Here is a 23,141-nt window from a genome sequence, read left to right as displayed (position 1 = left end):
GTAACCTCTTCCAGGAAAACCTGAATGAACCTTTGGCCAACCCAATATTTCCTACCAGTTGCAAGGGCGGGGGGGAAGTAACTGTAGTATGAAGAAATTTAACAGCACCCTGACAGGGTGACCAAAACGCTCCAAAGGACACATTACTTATGTGGTATTCTTGCTGGTCATATGTAGGTTAAGCCAATCATGAGACAATGTCAGACAAACTCAAAATGGTGAACATTTTATTTTAAAAATGACTGTATTTTTCCAAAATGTCAGTATCATAAAAGACAAAGAAAGGCGACGAAAACGTTAGAGATTAAAGGAGACTAAAGACACATGACAATTTAATGCAATACCTGACCCTCTAGACTAGATTGTGCTGAGGCAGGAAAATGATATAAAGGACATGATTGAGTCAATTGAGAAAATTGGAATACTGATTGCAGATAATAGAAAAGTATCACATTATTCATAAACGTACAAAATATGACCACTATACTGTGATTGTGCAAGAAAATATTGTACAAGAAAATATTCCTATTCTGAGTGTTCAAGAGGATCTCAAGGTTGAGAATATTCAAGTTTTTTCTTGCAAGTTTAAATTTCCACATAAGCTTTTATTTAGTTAAATGCCTAAATATTCAGAACCTATCTGCTATGAACCTATCAGAGCCTATGTCACCATGAGAGACAGATCGCGTCAGTGAGATTCGGACCCACGATCAGAGGCAACAATGACTTCACAGAACAGACTATAACCACAGGATGAAAATGTAACCTGGAGGCAAATTAACATATAAGTAGAGGCACAATGGGTTTGTTCAGGAAAAGTAATGTTGCTGCATGTGTTTGGTTGGAGAGGAGGGACAGACATAAATATCTGGAAGGCCCAAGAGCAATTTGACCTATTCTTTCTTTAAGAAAAGTTTTATCGAGAGCCTGACACTTCAAAATCTGAATCACCAGAGGGAAAAGGCTGGTAATAACTGAGCCCTGGGTCCCCTCCCCACAACTGATTTGGCTAGAATAAATGGAATACTAGGCAAGTCCGCCACTCATGGGCAGAAACAGGCTGACCACATGTAAGAGAGAGAAGTGACTTTTCCTTGGATCCCTGGAAAAATACTATGACAGAGACTGGTAGAAGCATGGAGGCTGACTATAAGGGGAAAGGAAAATGAAGCTATGTCTCTTGATCATATAGGATGGATTTTCCAGAAGGACAGAACTAGAATATACTTATAACCTTTTAAATAATGTACAATTGAACACAATTTAATCTCATCCATCACGCTTTTTATAGAAAGAAGTCACTGAATCAGAAAAAATGTTTTGTTAGATCATATTAAACATGGTCAGCATAGGTAGATGGTAGTTTGAAAATCATGAAGGAAGTTAGTATTATTCCCTTGGTAGATTTCCCATAGTCTGAAAGTAGTTTATATCTAAAATGCATTTGAATATCAAACATCAATGGAGATAGCAACTTTACCCCTGTCATCTATGTTAGCCCCTTTCCCATAAGAGATGAGCCTGAGCTAGAGAAGTATAAGTGTTGGCATTTTTGTAGCTGTTTCTTCATTCTAAGTCAAAGTGCACTCACACTTACCTCCTTTTCACCTGTCTGAGGGTATACATGGGCATCCTGCATCTTGTGAGACTGTGTTTCTGATGATCAAGGAGTAAAAATCTCCAGCATAATGAAAGAAACTGTACCCAAGAAAAGTTTTAACTGACCTCTTGAAAATCCTGCTCAAACTTCCAGAGTTGCAGATACTGCTCCATTTTTAGCTGGTGTTTTTCCCAAAATCCATCAAAAGCTATTTCCATATCATGTACTTGAGTCAGCAATCTTAACAAAGCAAAATCATCATTAAACCAATGATTTGTGTTGCAGGTAGGTAGATAACCCTAGTTTGGATGTTAAGAATTATAGGCAAAGTCACAGCCCATGACATTTGGTCCAGGTAGAGACTATCAATGTCCACAGAATCTCCCCTATGAGCAAACTCATCTCTATGGAACAACACGGGGAGGAGTTCTCAGCTTGATTGCCAGAGGTCCAGGAATATTCTGCAGGTTAACAGGTAGCCGCAAAAGTATATAATTCCCTTTCAAAAGTATAAGTAACTCTAAACCCCAAAGAATACTACTCACTTATTAATAGTTTGCCAGTCACCACTAGTCTGCTGAAGATTTTCAAGTCTTGAACTCACAGCACCCTCGGCATCAGGCACTTCCAGATTTGTTAGCAGAATTTTTCCTTCTTTGGTTACAGCTGTGATATCCTTCTGTACAAAGGCAAAACAGGAAGTGTCAGCCTGCTGGGCACCTATTCTGAATGAGCTGGGTAGAAGGCAGCATACAGCAGCAGATGCAGAATAGAATAGTTCTACCGCAGCCTTTGCTTTCATCACTGAAAAATCAAGAACTACCTCAGTACCATGGAATCCAAAAGCTGCAAGAATCTCCAAGAAGCCTCTGCCTATTGAGACAGATTTACAGTCACCAATTCTATAGGCAGAAGTACCCCAAGGATCAGTTTGTAGCTTCCTCTCACTGGAAGAAAGTTCTAATTTAATATGGAAGCAACCTAAGCATCCATCAACAGATGAATGGATAAAGAAGATATGGTATACATACATATACACAATGGAATAGTACTCGGCCATTAAAAAAGAATAGAATCTTGCCATTTGCAACAACATGGATGGACTTGGAGGGTATTATGCTAAGTGAAATAAGTCAGACAGAGAAAGACAAATACCATATGATATCACTTATATGTGGAATCTAAAAAATAAAACAAACTAGTGAAAAAAGAAACAGAGAACTAGCGGTTATAGACAGGGAGAAGGAAGGGGGAGGGGCACCATTTCAAAAAAAGGGCCACTTAAATTCAACATATCCAGGACATCCTCCTCTTGTACTCCTCTTTTTTTAATATTGTGCTTTACACCATATAAATATCTCTTTCTGTCTCCCTACCCAGCAATCTGTGTGAAATAGACACACTCAACACCTCTCTATCAAAAGAAAGACCATGGAAAATTTTGGTTTGTCTCCCCTATCAGACATACCTTTAACAGGTGGTACCTTTCAGCACGAATTGCAAGAATTTCTTCTATTGCAGGAATGTCACCTGGTAGTTCTGCCTCGGCCAGTTCAGTTCCAAAGGACTGTAACATCTGAGCTGTATCTTTCACTGTGAGGGCAAAATTTTCTATAGCCTGCAAAGAGCCCATGCATGATTCTCTTAATTCTGTAGTAACTTGGCCAGCATATCAAAACCTAGACCAGCAACTATATTAACTTTCATTTAGATACGACAGCAAAGACATATACTATGACATCTCCTCTGCAAGGAAAGTTGGCATTGGCCTTGACAATGAACCTTAACTTTGCATCTAAACCCCTAAGAAACTTAGTGAGATGAAGAGACTTCTTGAATATCTAAACATCTGTACTTATTTCTCAAACAATGATGAAAACTATTTCTTAAATATGCCATGTACTGAGTAATTTGTTTTATTATCTGGCAAAACATTGTGTTTTCCTTATTCTATTTAATTTTGGAATTGCACAATTGTTTTATAATAACTACTTCTGAAGAGACAGGAGAACATCAAAGCCACTTTATTATCATTTATGAACAAGTGTTAGCATTTGATGGACTAAGATGACAGAGGAACATTAGTCACAATAATTCATTTCAAGTTCTGGAGAAGATTTGAAATTATGACCCCAAAGGCTCTGCTGCCCTAAAATGTCAAGTAAGGTTTGGTTGTTCATTTTGTTTCCAAAATCAGTGACTTAGAGAAAGAAAGACAACATTTAGAGACCATATAAACCCTCTGTTTACCATGTAACTCAAGGCGTCTGCTCTTTTATTTTTAGCTTTCTAGGTTATTAAAGGCAAGATACTGCTTATTTTGACAACTCACTTTCATACACATGAACAGGACTGCTGAATGAAAATAAAGATGAGGAAAGTAAAATCCTGATTTAAGTAAATATCATTATTTCCTTCAGAAGGGTTCCCATTACCTCTGGAATTAGAAGACCCTTATATGTCAAATTCACTCTAGTGAGGCACAGAGCCCTTGCCTATCCATACATTACTAGAACAGAAGGCATTTTTGCTACAAATTTAACTGCCCCCAGGAGAATCACTAGACTGATGAGATTAATAAGATGACTCTCATTTTCTGAGGGCAAACCATAGGCCAGGCAGTGTCAAACATGGTACATCTGTAATCTCACTTAATCTTCTCAATAACCCAATGAGATAAAGTCTTATTCTTCCCACTGTATAGTTGGAAAAACTGAGGCTGAGAGAGCTTTTACAACTTGCACAAAGTTATATCGATAAAAATCAGCAGTGCTAAGATTTGAACCCAAACCCTTGGTTTCTTCAAGTTACTACATGGCCACAGGAAAGGGTGGACAGAGTAGGGTCTCCTTATTCCCTAGGCCTCTCATTTAAATGCCATCCTCAGTGACTCTTCATCATTTCTAGATATTTCCTAAGCATGAAAATCAAGATGTTGAATTATATGTTTTTGAAAAATAGGAACCCCAGAAATCTGTTTTTCCCAAGAAAGAAAAAAAACTTCTAGAAGTAGATTTCAAAGCTAACACGAACTACAGGCTCTACAGTAAGGGCAAAAGAAACATACATTTCTGAAGGTGATCCATTCACTGTGGCAGTACTGCAAGGTGCCGCCTAACTCAGTGGTTAACTGCTTGTCATCAATGTACGTCAGCAAATCACTAACTGAGCTCAGCATAACAACCTATACAAATAAGCGAGAAAGATACTGTTAACTGCCCTTCATGGCACTCCTCCACACAGCCAACTGTACAATGAACTTTAGCATTCGTTTAGCAGAAATTTATCTTTTATAAATGGTTCTAACAATTCTCTCCTGTACATCCCCCCACACATGGATTCACTACCTTCCCTCAGGGAATAATAGTTTTCATTTACAAAATATTTCTCTGTAAAATGAAAGTAATCTCCATAGAAACCCAAACACCTGATTCTCTCTGACCTAAAAATTTTGCACTGTCCGTGGTCAACCTTCTGAAAGAATGTTAAGCCCATGACAAAGGAAGGGCTTTCTGTAGTAGATTATAATTTATCATGAGGGACTAATCTTTGCAAAAGTAGCAAAATTTATGAACACCCTTATTCCCAACACTAAAAGTGTATAAAAATATCTTCCAGAAAAAAAATGCTACTCTGAACTGCTCAGGATGTAAGTTCATGGGAGGTCAAAAACATAAAACACATTCATTTTATTCTCTAAAAATAAAATGTCCTGATTTTATGCACACACACAAATACACACACACACACACACACACACACACACACATATATATAAAACATATGGGACTTACATCTTTTTTGAAAATGAACTGCTTTGTTACAAATTGACTAATCTTTTCCTTTATTTTAACAGTAGGGGCAGAAGACTTTAAGGCATTTTGAATTTACATTTTTGGAAGACAAATTCTAATTTTTTTTTCTTTTACATGCGCTTGTGACCACATGTAAAATAACAACATGATACAAATTCTTCATGAGAAAGGGTCAAAACACTTAAATAATATATTCTTACCGGTAATTTGAGCATGAAATCTTCCTGACTAAATCGAAATCCAATGTCTGTGAAAGTCCGTTGGAGAAAACTGGTGGGACGAAGGACCAAAACCAAGTGCAAGTTCCCAGGGAATGAAGACTATAGGGAAAAAACAGCACAGGAAAAAAGAAAAAAACTGTCAAAACACGCACTCGAGTGAGCACATGGCAAAAAATGGATAATCAAAGAAAACAAATTCTAAAGTCATAAAAACCACTGAAAAGATAAAACTTAAAAAATGGATGTTGATAACATCTTAAAACACGAAAATAGAAATGAAATGAATGTAAGGTCATCAGGTCAGATCCTTGCAGTGCTTGTGGCCTGGAATTTTCTCACACTGAAGTCAATCCCACATTATGAAGAATTATACTCTTAAACTTCATTTTAAATGTGGTTGTTTTTGTACTTGAATTGTTATTAATCCTTGCAAAACAGAATCAGGAGACAGGTTTCTAGGATAGCCCTAAAAGCCTAAAGGGAGCTGAAATACTGAAACCTACAGTAAACAGTGGAAGAAAACCATTTTGTGGACTTGTATTTTTATTTCACCCAAGAGACATTCACCAAATATCTTCTATGTGTTTCCTCCACATATTTAAGTGAATGATTATCAGGCACTGTTAGCATTCAGTGTACACCAATTAATAATGTACAGTCCCAACCCAGCTTGCAAGAGAATGACAGTCTAGAGTCCATTAGTATCATTTACTCTATAGCATGATAAGTTGATAAATGAAACAAGGGAATTAGAATAACATACAACAGGAAGGGGTAACACAGAGCATCCTAGACCTAAGAATGTCAAAAAGGTCTTGCCTAAAGAGGAATAAAGTGGATCAGACTGTTTTTCTGGTGCATTCATGTTTCCCAACTTCTTAGAATACTGGCACATAGAAGGTGGTCAAGAAGTAACTGCTAAACGAAAGAGTGCAAAAGACAAGGAGGAGCCTAAGCAAAATTCACAAGGGCTGGAATAATATGGCCTGATATAAGTAATAAGGCACCACATTCAAATGCTTACTGTATGCCAAGTATTTTGCTAACATTATTACAGTTCCTCTTCATTACAATCCTGCAAAGTAGTTAGGAAATCCGCTTTTACAAATAAAGTGAGGCTCAGAGAGTTTAGTATAACTTGGCTCAACTGGTGAAGTCTGAATTGGTACCCAAGTCTGTATTACATCAAGAGGTCCCAGTCAGGAAAGCTAGAGGAAGATGCTGCTGTGGGGTGGAGAGATGTAGTCACCGGAAATGGTGCTAGAAAGATGAGCAGGATCTAGACCAGGAAAGACCTTGGGTCTTTTCCTGGATGCAAGGGGGAGACTCTTAAGGGTTTTTAAGTAGCAGAGCAGCATAATTAGATTTGCATTTTAGGAGGATCACTTTGGCTTTGGGAATGGACTTGATATGGACAAGAATGGAAACAAACAGATGAGTTTGCATGCTGGAACAGTCATCCAAGTGAGGGATGATGAGTTTCTGAACTGGAGCAACAACGGCAGGGAAAAGGGTAGAATTTAGGAGGTATAATGTGCAAAGTATGATAACTGGATATGTCTGATGAGAAAAGAAAGACTATGACAGTCAATTTCCAGATTTCTGGCTTGAGTAACTAACTGGGTAAATGGTACAACCCTCATTGACATGGGAACACAAGAGAAGCAAGCTTTCAGGAGGGGAATAAGATACTGATTCTTATCCCTGGACCTATTGCGTTGTAAGGGTCAGCAGGACAACCAGATGATGTCTATCAGACAAATGGATGTACAGGGAGGAGGGAAAGAAGCCTAGACTGGGAATATAGAGTTGGGAGTCATCAGCCTCAAAAGAGCAGATTGAAGCATAATAAAGCAAAATATGTTCAAAATGCTTTAAATATAGTCATCTTTCAGGAATGCTGAAATACTAATAATGGAACAAAACTACAAAAGAAAAATTAATAAGATACTGTGGGGTCAGATATATATGGGAAGTCTATACTTTCTACTGTGAACCTAAATCTGCTCTAAACAACACAGTCTATTTTTTAAAAAAGAGTAACTTTCATAGAGGGATAAGACCTAGACTCTGAAATGACATTCAAAAGTGGAAATTTTTTAAATTCAATTTGAGATGGTGATAAAAACATAAACAAATGGTAATGACAACTAAAGCGAGGGAAAGAGAACTGAGTGTGACACAAATAGGGAAAAGAAAGGAGCACAAGCTTAAATCAGTAAATTAAACAATGATTACAAACAGACACAAATTGGGATGGCTATCCAACTGATCACTCCCCTAGGGGGCCATGTCTGCACTACCCTCTCTTCCCATGAGATTCTACATCCCCTCCCCACCAAATTCCTATGTTGAAACTTAAGCCACAATATGAAGGTATTTGGTGGTGGGGTGTTCAGGAGATGATGAGGTCATGAGGGTGGAGCCCTCACGAATGGGATTAGTGCCCTTAAGAAAGAGACCCCAGAGAGCTCCTTCACCCCTTCAGCCATGTGAGGACACAGAAAAGACGGCCACCTATGAAGCAGGAAGTGAGCTCTCACCAGATACAGAATCTGCCAGCACCCTGACCTTGGACTTCAGACTCTAGAACTGTGAGAAGTAAATTCTGTTGCTTATAAGTCACACAGTCTATGCTATTCTGTTATAGTAGCCCATAAAGACTAAGACAGTGTCTTATTAATCTTAATATTGTTCCTAATGAGAACTATTATCTTTCTACATGACCTTGCCCTCCTAACACACAATGATTTGTCATGGGATGAAAATCTGATGTAAGCAGAATCCAAGCCTCACACTAGCATTTTTTGAACTAGCACTAAGGGAAGGAAACTTTGAGGGTGCAGTTCCAGGGCCACTGGTACCCATGACCCCTACAGCCAGAGGAAGCTTATTTCAAAGAACAAAGCAAACAAGTATAGGGAACTGGCAGTAGAGACAGAGTCCCAATGATACTGTATATCCTACTGTCTATTATGTTGTTTTTCAGTTGCTAAGTCGTGTCTGACTCTTTGTGACCTCATGGACTGCAGCACACCAGGCTTCCCTGTTCTTCACTGTCTATTATGTACAAATGTCTATTTTAGTTTATGCTAAGAATGGTACAATACTTCCCATAGTTGTTATAAAAATTAAAAGAAATAATAAACATAAAGCTACTTTGTCAACCCTAAAAAAAAACTAATAAGATAGGTTTTTTTAGTTTACTTTGGGTTCTTGGACTTAAGGAAAAGTAGACTTAGACAAAAGGTTTTTCAGGCTATGGATAAAGGCTTGCTTAAGGGGAAATTCGGACAGGGACTTGTGAGAACTGGACCTATTTCTAGACTGAGAGCACTAATTCTATTTCTACCCTGAAATATTCAGTTTAGGAGTTAAGCCTTTCCTTCTTCACATGGGCAAATTACCAGTATTAGTATTATACTTAACTGCCTTGACTCAGCTTATTTTTTCACTTTTAAATGGAATCAAGGGGCTACCTTGATTACCAAGTGGCTCAGTGGTGAAGAATCCGCTGCCAATGCAGGAGACACAGATTCAATCCCTGGTCCAGGAAGATCCCACATGTCATGTGCCACAACTGTTGAGCCTGTGCTCTAGAACCTGGGAGCCACAACTATTGAACCCACGTGTCACAACTACTGAAGCCCACGCCTGTGCTCCACTGTGAAGCACCTAGAGCCTGTGCTCCGCAACAAGAGATGCCACTGGAATGAGAAACCCACACACCTCAGTGAAGAGTAGGCCTCACTCACTGCAACTAGAGAGTAGCCCGAGCAGCAGTAAAGACCCAGTGCAACAATAAATAAATAAATAAATGGAATGGAAAGCACCCTACTTTTGCCAACACTTAAAGCACTTAAAGCACTCTTATTTTCATTCTTTCATGGACTCTAGGCTGATATGGTTTCATTGTCTTTTTCTCTCTGACTTTCCTTAATGTCATATTCTCTGGTATTGCATTAGAAATCTCTAGATGTGAGACCCCGGGGTGACCAACTTAAAGCCTAGAATACTCGCCCCCCTCCAAAACTGAGGGTGGGGGTAGGGGAGGCTACTACAGGAACAGAGAAGACCATGTGGTAACTCTTTGCTCAAGGTCAGGCCCTGGTCTCTATCCTGCCACTCCTAGGAGAACAAGGCTGTCCCAGCAGTCAGGCCCCTGATCACACAGTAGGGGACAAAGCAGAAAAGAAAGAGACACAGAATCACTGTCCACAGAATCCATGGGGAAGAGAGTTCAGGCAGGGTTTGTGGGTGTTCAGCTGCTCCTAAGTCAGGGATTTCATGTTGGTTGCTTTATTAAATCACTTATTCTGCCTATTTGATAAAATAGTTAGTTATAAACATTGAAAGCTGAATAAAATGCTTCTAAAAATATTTCTACATTCTAATCAGATCATTCTTAAGTAAAACTTCCTGATTATTTTATCATACCTTCTCCTCCCTTAATTCCTTCAAAATGTTCAGTGATTTGCTTATCACAAAAAGCCTACTAAATTTGCATTTCTAAAGAAAAAGCACTATCAAGGATGAACACTTCATTTATTGCCTGTATAATCACATTTGCAATGTTGTTCATTATATGATAATTTTAGAATCTTTACTAAGCTGCCATGTAAATCTTCCTAGACTACATGGATCCATTAAACTGATAGCTACTCTCAAATCTAAGCCATTTGAAGGAATAAATAACTTGTAGGCAACAGCTATTATTTAGTAGGCAAAACTACTAAACAACTGGGTGGCACTCAAACAGTTCATTTGATTTGTCAGAGTTACATTTTTTAGAAAACTATAATTATACAGTTCAGACCAAGTATATTGTTTCTATCCTTCATGTCCACTAGATCCCATGTATGAATCAGATACACTTGACTTTTTGATCCCAGTCCCACTCACTTATCCCAGATTTAAATATGTGACTGCCAAACTAATTGCAGTAAATCCACAACTTCATACGAATGACTTTTCATAGCTTCTCTCCAGCAAACACACACACACACACACACATATATATACACATGTCCATAAATTTATATGTCTTCAGGGCCTCTCAAAGCCTTAAGGCAGGGACAGGAGATTGGCTCGATGGCCATGGGTTGGAGTGTTGCTTTTTATTGAGTGACTACTATGAGAATTTTCCTCATTGTGAGCATTACTATGACATTATGCTAAGTATTTTATCTGCAGTAGATTCTGTTTTTACCCTCATTTCACAACTGGAGGAATTGAGTGTAGTAGGCAGAATAAAAGTTCCCCAAAGATGTCTACATCCTAATCCCTGGAACCTGTGAATATGTTACAAGGCAAAAGGGACTCTGTAAATGTGATTAAGTTAAGAATCTTCAGAGCTTTCGTGGTGGTTCAAATGGTAAAGAAACTGCCTGCAGTGTGGGAGACCCAGGTTTGATCCCTGGTTGGGAAGATCCCCTGGAGAAGGAATGGCAACCCACTCCAGTATTCTTGCCTGGAGAACTCCATGGACAGAGGAGCCTGGAGGGCTACAGTCCATAGGGTCACAAAGAGTTGGACATGACTGAGCAACTAACACCTCACCTCACTTTCTGATGGGGAAATGATCCTGGATTATCAGAGTGGGAACAACATAGTCACAAGTAGAGTTATTAAACAGAGGGAGGCACTAGAATCAGAGATGTAACAACAGAAGCAGAGGTCAGAGTGATACAGGGCCATGAGCTAAGAAATGTGGGCAGCTTCTAGAAACTAGAATATCGAGGAAACATTATCCTCTAAAGCCTCAGAAGCCCTGTTGATATCTTGGTCTTAGCCCAGTGAGACTCATTTGGACTTCTGACCTCCAGAACTGTAACAATACATTTGGGTTATTTTGAGCTACTAAGTTTGTAGTAATTGGTTATAGCAGCAACAGGGAACTAATATGCTAAGCTTTTGTGATGCTAAGTAACTCTTCAAGAAATTCTAGCTTACAGCAAATATAGCTCCAGACCTTTGAGCTTTCCCATTCAGTTTGGGGAAACGATGTTCCTACATTCTCCAGCATGCTGCCTTACAGATCTCTAATCTGGTTGGTTATATAAACATGAAAAGGCACAGTTTCTATTTTTGCCCAAATAAACCCTAGATTTTAAAACTATAAATCGTCTTTGAGAGCTTGTCAAAAAAGCAAAAGGATGTGAGCAAGGGTCAGCCTTGTTTTCTTTGATTGCTTTTTTCTTTACAGAAAAAAAAAAAGCATGCAGCATAAGAGAGGAAACGAGATTGGTTTTAGGCACTGGTTGCAGGCAGTTTTTTTTTTCTTTTTTGTAGTTCCAACATGTGACTGCTTAAAGGCGCCTCGGTAAAAATGAACATGTTGCCCATCTTCGCAGGGCTCAGAGCCATTTCTCCATCTCTGAGCCTGGCCCCACCCCAGACCTGGGGAGCAGCTCCTACCAGTTCTTCAAATTCAGGGGCAAAGAATTCGCTTTCTCCTCTTCCCCTCGCAGAGAAGACACTGAATCCCTTCTCTTCATGCCTGCCTTCAGATCACCCGACTATATGGCCTCATGACAGTTAGCACAGCAATAACAAAGACCAAAGACATCACTTGATACATTTCACTACTGAAGCCTGGAAATTAACCTTGCTTAATGTTATTTTATGCAGCATCTAAAACAGGCAATTCACACACCCTCTGCCCCCTTTTCAGTTATCCTAGCTACTCCTTTAAAAACTTTTACAAGTGGCTGATACCACATAAAAGTTTGATTATTTTACTATAAAAACAATTTATACTCCTAGAGCCTTTTCTTTCATCTTTAGGGCAAAAAAATGGGGTCACAGTAACAGGGAACCCTTTACTGAAAGCCTAGGACATACGCGCCAGGCTCGTTACATATATTATCCTATGTAGCGTTTGTAACATTGCAGCGAAGTAGGTATTATGGCCTTTCCACAGATGGGCAAACTGAAGCACAGTGTGGTACACTAACTGCTTGCTAGGAGCACACAGGCCAATCTGAATCCTAAAGCCAAGCTCTTTCCAGGACACTTAACCCTTTTCAGACAGGTCCTTCACAACGCACACTCTGAATGCATGCTCAGACTGGCTGCCTTACCTTTAGGAATAACTTGACCTTGACATCTACAAAATGGGACAAAAACTAACAGTCAAAACAAATGCTTGAAACAATTTAGCATCACGGAGCCTACTGAACAAAACCATTACATTTTCACATCATTACAGAGTATTAATACTGAGTTGCTGGCATGTGATTGACCTCAATACGGTCGGAATTATCACTTTAGAATATGCTGAGAAAAATCTTATGACCTCAAGCTATAGAGAAGAGTTTCCAATGCTGTGGGCTACTTCTGTACTCATTCTTCCCACACTGAAAGAGTACAGAAAGAAAGAGTTACTCCACAGATCACCAAATCCCTTGCCAAGTGACCTCAGGAGTAGGACACTCCCCAGCAATGCTCTTTCCTTGTGGCTCACCCTTCTTGTCCGAGAATCATTCTCAACAGCCCTCCTCACTTATTCACAGTCATTGCAATTTCCATCAAGTAGCCAGTTGAAGCCTATCCGTGGACTCTAAGGCCACTTTACCATCCTTCCAGGTGCCACCTATCATAGCCTCCAGAATCAGCCCAACACCAGAGATTCTTCCAAGTCAAACCATGGTGTCACCAGCTGAGTTGCAAATTTTTCACTCTGGTCAAGCTGTATCCATGCAAGCAGAAGAAATCTGTGTTCCACTATAGTTCGAGGCTTTAGACTTAATCCAATCAATTGCATTTCAAGCTAGCTGTTCCTACGGACAACTTCAAGTAATTAATTTGAGAGAAAAAGAGAGGAAAGACACCAAGAAAGATAATAGACACATGCTATTCCTTAAGGTCCAAACAAATGTCATCTCCTGAGGCCTTCCCCACCAGCTAGAAGTTCTTTCATAATAGTTATTTAATAGTTATTTATGAACATGTCCTACCTTCTCTACTAGATTGAGAGCTCTTTCAGCTCTGTAGCCAGTCCACGTTGACCTGTGTAACCCACATTGTCTGTAGCACAATACTAGATATACCTATTCACTAAGTACTTGGGTGTTGCATTAATTTCTGTGTATATTAAGGTGTGTGTATAAACAGAAAGGGCTTCCCAGGTGGCACTAGTGGTAAAGAGCCTGCCTGCCAATGCAGGAGACATAAGAGATGCAGGTTCAATCCCTGGGTCGGGAAGATCCCCTAGAGAGGAAATGGTAACTCACTCCAGTGTTCTTGCCTAGAGAATCCCATGGATGGAGGAGCCTGGCAGGCTACAATCCATGGGGTCACAAAGAGTCAGACACGACTGAAGTGACTGAGCATGCAAGCATGCATATACAAGAAACGAAGTTCAGAACTGAGAAAACATCTATGCATATAAAGGAATTAGGAATCTTCTTAACACTTAAGTCAATTACTTTTTATAACAAAAGTACTAATGTCAGTTGCACCCAACATTGCAAAGCACATACACAGGCATCTCTTGTGCACCATAAATTGTCTGTTAAAAGTCTGAAGCTATTATTCCCATAATACACAATCATGTGTAGAGCTGGAGATACAATTTTGTCAAAATAAAAAGATTCATATCCTAAACTGTAATTTTTAAAATACTATCTTGTGCTAAGAGCTTTATTAGAAAATAAACCAGTTACTCACCCATGGATGTTCACTGTCATTCAACAAGAATAAAATTCTTACTGGTTTATTTCCCTGATCTTACCTTTGATTCCAAGTGTCATTCTGTTCTATGACTGATTGTCACTCTCTCATTTTTTTGGTGTTGCCTTGATTATTTAAATAAGCAAGTATTCTATTTTAAATCATAGCATCAATAGCATTATCTTAAGTTTTGAAAGAAAAAGAGCAGCACCGAAAACTGGGCTGATGACCAGTTAATTATTAAATTAGCTACTGTTATTTCACATTTCTCCAAACGACATCTAAATAGCCCTTCTGAAATTTGCTGGGAATCTGGTATATAAGTGAACCAATGATGGGAAAATTTGAAAATGCATCTGAAAGAAGAGATTTCTAAATTCTAGCTTATAAATAACGGTGAGTCACTCTTTTTTTTCCTTTAAAAAAAAGGTAGTCAATGGGCTAGAATTCTGCATCTTTAACATTTGAATTTGGGGAAATAATTTTTTTTAATTTGAGGAAAAACTGAAATCAGAAAGAATTCAAATCATCAGACTTAACATTTTTTCACTTGTCCAGTAACATGTAACCTTTTTAAACACTGATAAAGTCATCTGCAGATCTGTCCATGATACCATAATCTACTTGTCCACGGTGAAAAGAAGGATGAATCCTTTTGTTCGATATTATTTTATTGATAACTAGTGACTTTAAGCTACTCTGCCAAAAAAGTCAATATTGTTCATACACTCTTAAATAAATACCATGACGAAGGATGCTTCCTCATAAATTTGATCACATTTAGATCTTGATGCCTTAACGTTCCCCTACGTCCATATCACAGTAATCACATCAATGCAATCCACGCAAATCCAAGTCTCCACTCTCGCCCTCCATCCTGAAAAGCCCCATTCAGCAGTTTGTGCTATAGCACCATGCCGCAGCATTCCTGCACTTGAACTTGGGAACGGGCTTTCCAGGACTGCAGGCAGAGCCCTTACCGCATTCCTTCTGAACCTCATCTTGCCTCTCGGGGGAGTTGCTTCTGCCATCTCGCCTATACACAATAACACGCTTCTTTTCCAATTGTCAATGCAACATTGATGAAATATGAGCTGCGTCTTAGGTAGTATTTAAAAGCGGCAGCCAAAAATCTCTATCAAACAAAGCTACCGTGGCTGCTTCCATTACCACCCTGGCAGCGCTGCAAAAAAAAAAAAAAAAAAAACCCACTATCTCCGATTAGTCAGCTGACAGATCCTTTCCTACTGCTCATTGTAATTCAGAGTCCACACATTCCCCCAATTACTTAGCCTGATTGAACCTCATGGATTAGCTGGTGCTGGACTGCTCAGGAAGATCAGGCTTTTCCTAAGAGTGGAGGAAGAAAAAAAAAAAAAACTGTCCTCCTAGGGGCTAGATGGGGCTGGCTTTCTCTGCGCAATTTGATTTTTAAGGTGGAATGCTAAGAATCTTTGTGAAGGTAGTATTAACTGATATCTTTATTCTTGCCCTATCCCCCTATGTAACTTGAAATTCAATTCTGTTTATTATTATTATTATTATCAAATTCTATTCTGGGTTTAAGCCTGGGAAAGGTTAATAGTTTGTGGGATTTTGTCCTGATGATAATCTAAAAAGAACAGAACATACAAACTTTCTGAGACGGGTAGGATTCTCTACCAAAGGTTCTCTACAAACATCTCTACATGTTTGTTTCCCCGAAACATGTAACTAAAATATATATATATGTATATATATATATATATATAGTCTCCTATCATTATGAAGTATAGCCTAACTGCATAGTTTCTTTAAGAATCTAGAAATTAAGGTCTTCAAATCGAATTATATAATTACTTCACAGACACTAGTTTAAAATAATATACCAAAGACAGTTAGACCTATCTATACAATGGCTGTTTTCACCAGAAATTCTTTCTGAACGTCAACTTTTGCTCTTGAAATTAGCTTGTATTCAATATTTATCTCTACTGCAAACTGTCCAATGGGCAAACAGTGTCCAATGGTTGAGATATAATTAATGTGCTTTTGAGTATGGGTATAGAGACGATACCATAAGCAGAAACATTTAAAATATTTAAATAAAACAATGCTGAAACTAATCTATAGCCAGTCAGATGTCCTCATCACCTACACCCCCACTCCTGCCTGGCAGTTATGCAAATAAAGGGACCTTGGATGCAGAGCTCTTTGCTGGGCAGACTTCTCAATTCCCCACTGAGAGAGCATCCCTAGGAAACAGAAAGGGGAGCATCATTCCCAAGAAACAAGTCATTATTCCTTTATTGACCCCAAATCAGTAGTGCTGTGCTGTGCTTAGTCGCTCAGTCATGTCCGACTCTTTGTGACCCTATGGACTGTAGCCCGCCAGGTTCCTCTGTCCATGGGGATTCTCCAGGCAAGAATACTGGAGTGGGTAGCCATTCCCTTCTCCAGGGGATCCTCCCAACCCAGGGATCGAACCCAGGTCTCCCGCATTGCAGGTAGATTCTTTACCATCTGAGCCACCAGCAAAGCAGTATCAAGACCCAATTTCAAAACTGACGCCATATGCCAACCAGTCACTCAATGAAAATTAATTTCATCAAACAGGTAGTTTTGGCCAAAAAGAAAAAAAAAAGCTGGGCTGGGTGATTTTAAAAATGCCTTATTATAACAAGTGCTATATTTAGTGTTAAATAATTGATTCTTATCATGAACTAAAGTTTGTTCAACAAGCCCAAGGACTGATCCTAAAGGCCAGGGCATGATAAATACCTGGATAAATATCATTCAGCCCCACTGATAGGAGTCTGTAGTACATGGAGGGCAGATGTATTCTCTCCAAAGGAATTTTACCTTTTTCTAAAAAAAATTGTTAATGTATTTGTCTATCCACAAGTCGTTTGGAAAATGATAGGAAGCAGCAAGTGGAAAGGTCACCAACTAGAATTTATGAAAATTCAATTCTTGTTCCCACTCCTTTGGTTATCTAGCTATCTGACCTTGGATTCATCACATAACCTTTCCAAAATGCATATTGTATATCAATATAATTCCCTCATCTATAGGACAATTTATAAGGACATCCGCCCACAGGACTTAATCAGGAAACAGAGAGAATCAACATTACTTAATAAATGTGAAAGTGTTTGAAAAAGCAAAAATGTATATATAAAGTCAACATTTTACTATTTTATTTTGGTGATTTTCATGAATCTGGTATTAATTCTTCTCTCCTCTGTTTTAAGAAATAAAAAAACTACCATACTGACTTGTTCAAGATGAAAAATAATTCATAATGGGTATGAAAATAATAATGATCTCATTCAGGATACCGTGGGTCAGTGTATTTCTTTACTCGTCAGCAAGTGAGTAGAACAAAAAAGAACACTGGTTCAGAAGTCCAACGACTTAGATTTCTGTCTTGGCTTCACAACTAAACCAACTGTCTCTGGTGGGTGTGGCCTCCGTGTCGGTTGATTGTGAGACGAAGGAAGAATTTCATTGACTGATGATACTGAACTCTCAAAGAAAAACATGGATTGATTCCCAGCATCTCTAGTCTGATAGAGCAAGTTGACCACATGGCACTTGCACAGACAGCCCCACTCTTACCAGCTCAGGAAGAGCCTATGGGTTCCTCACCTCCCTCTTTTCTATGAAAGAACTGTCAGACAATATCCAGATGAGCCTAATAATGTAAAAAGATCATCTCAGCTGTGGGCAAGACTGCATCTCTCATACTGTCTCCTTTAGGGACTCTCTGGGTCTTGGGGAGCTGGAGACTAGACTCTAATTGGGGAGATATGTCATTTTGCAGGTGACTCCATACCCTCTCTGTCCCAGGGAAAAGAAAAATCTAGAAAGATACACACCAAAATGTTAAAAAGTGCTTATTTCTGGATGGTTGGATTATTAACTATTGTTTTAAACCTCCTTCTTTATACTTTTCAATATACAATGTGTATACAACATAGCTATTGCTGTTTTATAAAAAGTTCCCATAAGAAACTGCCTTGCTTTGAAAGGCATAGGAGACCATGAGTCTCTTCTCACTCAACTTGAACCATTAACTACTCATTCTTTCCTATAAGGTTTTCTATTGAGTAGAGTTGTTCAGCTCAATCTCCTTTACCAGTTCTTCTCTCAAGTTTCCCACCTCTCCGTTCCATCTATTCTTTTAGCCTCCATCAGAATAAAAATAATCTGAACCCCCACAAACAGAAAGTATAATGCAAAACAAAAATAAGAAGTTACTATACAATAAATTGGTACTTACTGAGATTTTCTGGAGAGATGCTTTGAGAGAAGACCAGGTATCCAATCTTCGATCAAGAATAATGGTAAATCGGGAGTCAGATCCATTTTGCCTAGAAGATAAGAGGAAATAATATGTTTTTCTTAATAGTAACCCAACTTTGCTAAATATGTCCTTACTTCTGATTATTTCATTTACATGTGACGTCTGGCCTGAAGACAGATTTGGGAAGCTATCACAAGGTGCTACAATGAAAAATCAATTTAATTCCATATTCTACTACAATTTAAAATTTCTTTTTGCCTCTTATGTCAATCTTTTAAACATGTAAGTGCCACTAAAATGGATTTGGAATACTGTGATTTGGGGCATGGGAAAACATTATAGACAGCTGTCCTTCATGACATCAGATTTAACTTCACGGCAATCCATCATAAGTCAATGATCCATTAATTCATTCAGAAAAACACTGTTAAATCTCTTGCCTGTTCCTTGAGGGAAGGCAGCATAATGCATAATAAAACTTTTATTTGCCCTAAAGAGACCACTTTCAAGCTTTAAGAGGTACAGTGTAAATTTTGTTTTCTGGGATTTGATTTTTGTTCGTGCGTGCTTAGTCACATCAGTCGTGTCCGACTCTTTGCGACCCCATGGACTGTAGCCTACCAGGCTCCTCTGTCCATGGGATTTTCCAGGCAAGAGTACTGGAGTGGGTTGCCATTTCCTTCTCCATTTTGTTCATGAGACTCTTCATAATATTACCATTTTAGATTAACGCCTTCTTAGAATTCAGGATTAATAACCAGAAAACATTTCCTTTAAAAAACTTGTTTGCAAACTAAATAAAATCTTTAAAGGAGCTTCTGAAACTTTCCCCTTAAAGCATTCTCATATCAAATGATTTTTAATATCAAGAAGTTACTCCTAATCCATTTCAATATCACTTTTAAGTCTATTTAACTTTGTCTTCTTATTTTATCATTGGAAGAAATGAAGAATAGCTGTCTAGCTATTGGCTAGTGACAGTTTCTTTTAGAATTTAAAGTATGATCATCATTTTCAACCTATGTTCTTCTGCATGGGGACAAATACTTCTTGGTCCCCAATTTTGTTTTCATAGATCCTCAGTATGATTTTTATAGCAATTTAAGTAGTGGTAAGCTTCCACTTCTAAGTTTTTTCTTATCTATTCTGAAAGTGAGTCTTACAAATCATTTACAATAATAATAGCCACACTAAAACATCATTTTCTTGTTATTACATTCAAATAGGTATCCAAAAAAGAAACCAAATTGAAGAAAACAATGTAATGAAATGCTATACCTTGCAACAGACGTCAAGTAAGTCAGTACTTTTGCTATAATTTCTTCTGGTATGCATTTGAAATTACAATTTTCTGGAAATGTAATGATCCAAGCATCATCCTTTCCCCGACCACCTAAAACAGTATCAAAAACCAAGTTAACATTTATGTCAGAACAATGTAAAAAAGAGGATTTTAGATTTGAGAGGAGTGATAAGAAGACATGCAACTTTTATAAGTATGATGACCTCCACAGAAACCAAAATGGCACCATGCTCCTGCTTAAGTGCAAAAAGTGGCAGGGTGGGGCACTTACTCGGGGGCCAATGATTAAGGCTTCAGATGCAGGGTGAGAGTTCAATCTCTGATCGGGGAACTAATATCCCACATGCCATGTGGCATGGCTAAAACATCTTTTAAAAATGCAACAGGGTGGTTTTGAAATTGAAAAGAAGAAAGAAAGAAAAAGAGAGAGGGGGGAAAGACGAAAGAAAGGAAGAGGGGAAGGAGGGAGGAATAAGAGGCAGCAAAATGAGGAAAAAATGTCATGGAATGTGTATAATAAACAGAGTTGAAAATATCACTGATCCCTCATACTGGACAACCATGAGAATTGGGAAATAACTGTTTCTATACCAATACTATGAGTTTAAATTCAAAATGAGTCACTGACAGCTTGATAACAAGTGGAAACCTTGAAAAAATTGACCACTTAGAGTCATGGTGAACATGAAAGAGTATAGTATACAAACTACAGGTAATAAGTAATGTTCTAACAGAGTGGTGGAAGAAACAACATAAGGAATAATAGCGACAATGGTATAGGAATCTTACTAATGCAAAGAAAGAAAGACCACAAAGTATAAAATTCAGTGTTCATCCCACTCCACGGCCCTCTACACATCCTGGAGGATTGAGAATGAAAGCCACCTAAGTACAGGGGTGAACCTTCCATGTGCCTAAGGTCCCATTCTACAGTCAGCCTAACACCTGGGCACAGAGTAGGTGCCCAATACATATTTAGTGTTAAATGGAAGTTGAAGGATTATTTTAGGAGGCAAGTTGTAGGGTGGCCTTTGAATGTGGCTTGCTAAAAGAAAACTTTTGAGAGATTTTGTTGTAATTCTTATTTGGCTGAATTTAAGTGAACAGAGATATATAAAAAATTCAGTATGCAATAAAACTATGACAAAGGTAAAGGAGATAAAGTAGAATGATAAAACAACTAATTCCGAAAGAAAGCAAAAATGGAAGGAAAAAACAAAGGACTAACAGGACAAATGGAAAACAAATTGTAAAATGATAGATTTAAACCAAGCCATATGCATAATCACGTTAAGTGTAAATGATTTTGACACTTCAGTTAAAAGTTAGAGATAATCTAACTGGATAAAACAATCAAGATCCAACTATATACTGTCTACGAGAAACAGACTTTAAATATAAAGACACAATGCATTAAAAGGAAAAGGATGGAAAAAGATATATCATGTTAATTAGTCCAAAGGAGACTGTCTAATATCAGACCAAATAGATTTGTCAAAATTAGAAGATCATTTGATAATCAAACGGTGGTAACTTCATCAAGAGGACATAACATTCCTAAGTGCTTATATATCTGATAACAGAGCTTCAAAATACAAGAAACAAAATGGATAGAGCTCCAAGGAGAAATAAAAAAATTCACAATTTTAGTCAGAAATTTCACCACCCCTCTGCATAACTGATAGAAGGAGTAACTGGGAAATTCACTAGGAAACAGTACACCTGAACAACAATTTCACCACAGTGATTTAAGTGATGTTTCTAGAATACTCTATCCAACAAAAGCAGAACACACATTCTCCACTAGAGCACTTGGGAAAAGGTCAAATTCATTCCTTGCCTTAATCTTTCTCAACAGAAACTTAAGGGAGGGTCCCCATTCCCATAGTACTTTTTTAATCAGACTAGACCAAAGTAATGAATCAAACTAGACCAAAATAATAAATCAAATGATGATAAATCTTTACAACATTCTAGACGTAAAGAGCAAGATGAAGAAAGATAATCATGGAAAATGATGGCATCCACCCAAGAATTTTAAAGGAACTCAAAGGAGACACTGTACAACTATGAACCAAGAGACTTAGCCAAGCATGAAACAAGGGGCCTCTATAGATAGGGTATGGTGTAGAACTAGAAATAAAAATAATATATAACATATAATGCAACATATATAGAAGTTAGACTTGCCGAGCAGTATTTAGGCAAACTATACCTATCAAAGGAAAGAATGTTGGTTCTTATAAGGGTAGATTCTCATCAACTAATCAATAAACTGTTATCACCACTGAGTACCCACAAATGTTGCTGCTGCTGTTGTTGTTTAGTCGCTAAGTCATGTCCGACTCTTTGCGACCCCATGGACTGTAGCCCACCAGGCTCCACTGTCCATGGGATTTTCCAGGCAAGAATACTGGAGTGGGTTGCCATTTCCTTCTCCAGGGGATCTTCCCAACCAGGGATCGAAACCCACATCTCCTGCACTGGCAGGCAGGTTCTTTACCACTGAGCCGCCAGGGAAGCACAAGTGCTGTATGTACTAGGTAGTAGACATGTGAGAAAAGAAAGGAGATACTGATATTCTAAATAGGGAGGTTTTTGTTATTTTTAACATTGGGAACCTTTTCTTCAAAAGAAACGATAGACAAGACGTATTTTGAAAACTACAAAGATCAGATAAGAAAGGAAATTATGGACAGGGATCTAGATAGGGAAACAGGTCCCGAGGGTGTTCCTATTTGAACACAATTTTAAAAACACTGAGGAGCTTCTGCAAAATCCCTTAATCTAATAGTGAAAGCCTATCACACAATTATACCACTTATAAAATAAAAACATAAAACCTCATTAAGTCACCACTAATTCACAATTACTGCTAATTCTAATCATTAAAGCAGAAGCCAGATGGAAGTGTCCAATTAGGATCATCTATAAAGTAAATGCTCATTTGGTAAACCAAGCACGTAGGTATCATTTTAGGAGAAATAATTTAACTACTTAAAAGGAATAAGATGGTCTCTTGTACTCTCAACACCTAAGAAGCATTTTCATACAAACAACACATATACTTGTAAACTGTTCTTATCCATTTAATACAATAAATATAATGTTTAATGGCATAGTTCAAGTTACTCTAACACCTGAAATGAATTTGCTTGTCCTTAAGCAAAGTTTCCCCTAGATATCTGACCAGATTAAAACAAGAGGGGTGGTTTCCTATTGCTGTATCTCTAAAAATATG

General features: G+C 38.2%; 1 protein-coding gene across 6 annotated transcripts in view; it reads right to left on the bottom strand.

The window, feature by feature from the left end:
* Positions 1 to 23,141, bottom strand: part of MCF2 (MCF.2 cell line derived transforming sequence) — a 115,440-nt gene that overhangs the window by 57,664 nt on the left and 34,635 nt on the right. For 4 of the 6 annotated variants that reach the window (XM_070463285.1, XM_070463286.1, XM_070463288.1 and 1 more), the window contains exons 3-9: positions 19,876 to 19,990; positions 18,574 to 18,664; positions 5,616 to 5,735; positions 4,668 to 4,784; positions 3,069 to 3,218; positions 2,146 to 2,279; positions 1,726 to 1,840 (exon numbers count right to left, since the gene is read on the bottom strand). In XM_070463285.1, coding sequence (XP_070319386.1) covers positions 1,726 to 1,840; positions 2,146 to 2,279; positions 3,069 to 3,218; positions 4,668 to 4,784; positions 5,616 to 5,735; positions 18,574 to 18,664; positions 19,876 to 19,990 — 842 coding nt within the window. Of the gene's footprint in view, positions 1 to 1,725; positions 1,841 to 2,145; positions 2,280 to 3,068; positions 3,219 to 4,667; positions 4,785 to 5,615; positions 5,736 to 15,289; positions 15,659 to 18,573; positions 18,665 to 19,875; positions 19,991 to 23,141 lie in introns of those variants that run through there. The other 2 variants (XM_070463289.1, XM_070463290.1) reach the window with 1 other exon arrangement.

The sequence above is a fragment of the Odocoileus virginianus genome, unplaced genomic scaffold (assembly GCF_023699985.2).
Source record: "Odocoileus virginianus isolate 20LAN1187 ecotype Illinois unplaced genomic scaffold, Ovbor_1.2 Unplaced_Contig_1, whole genome shotgun sequence".
Classification (NCBI taxonomy): domain Eukaryota; kingdom Metazoa; phylum Chordata; class Mammalia; order Artiodactyla; family Cervidae; genus Odocoileus; species Odocoileus virginianus.
This window is presented reverse-complemented; position numbering and strand designations above follow the sequence as displayed.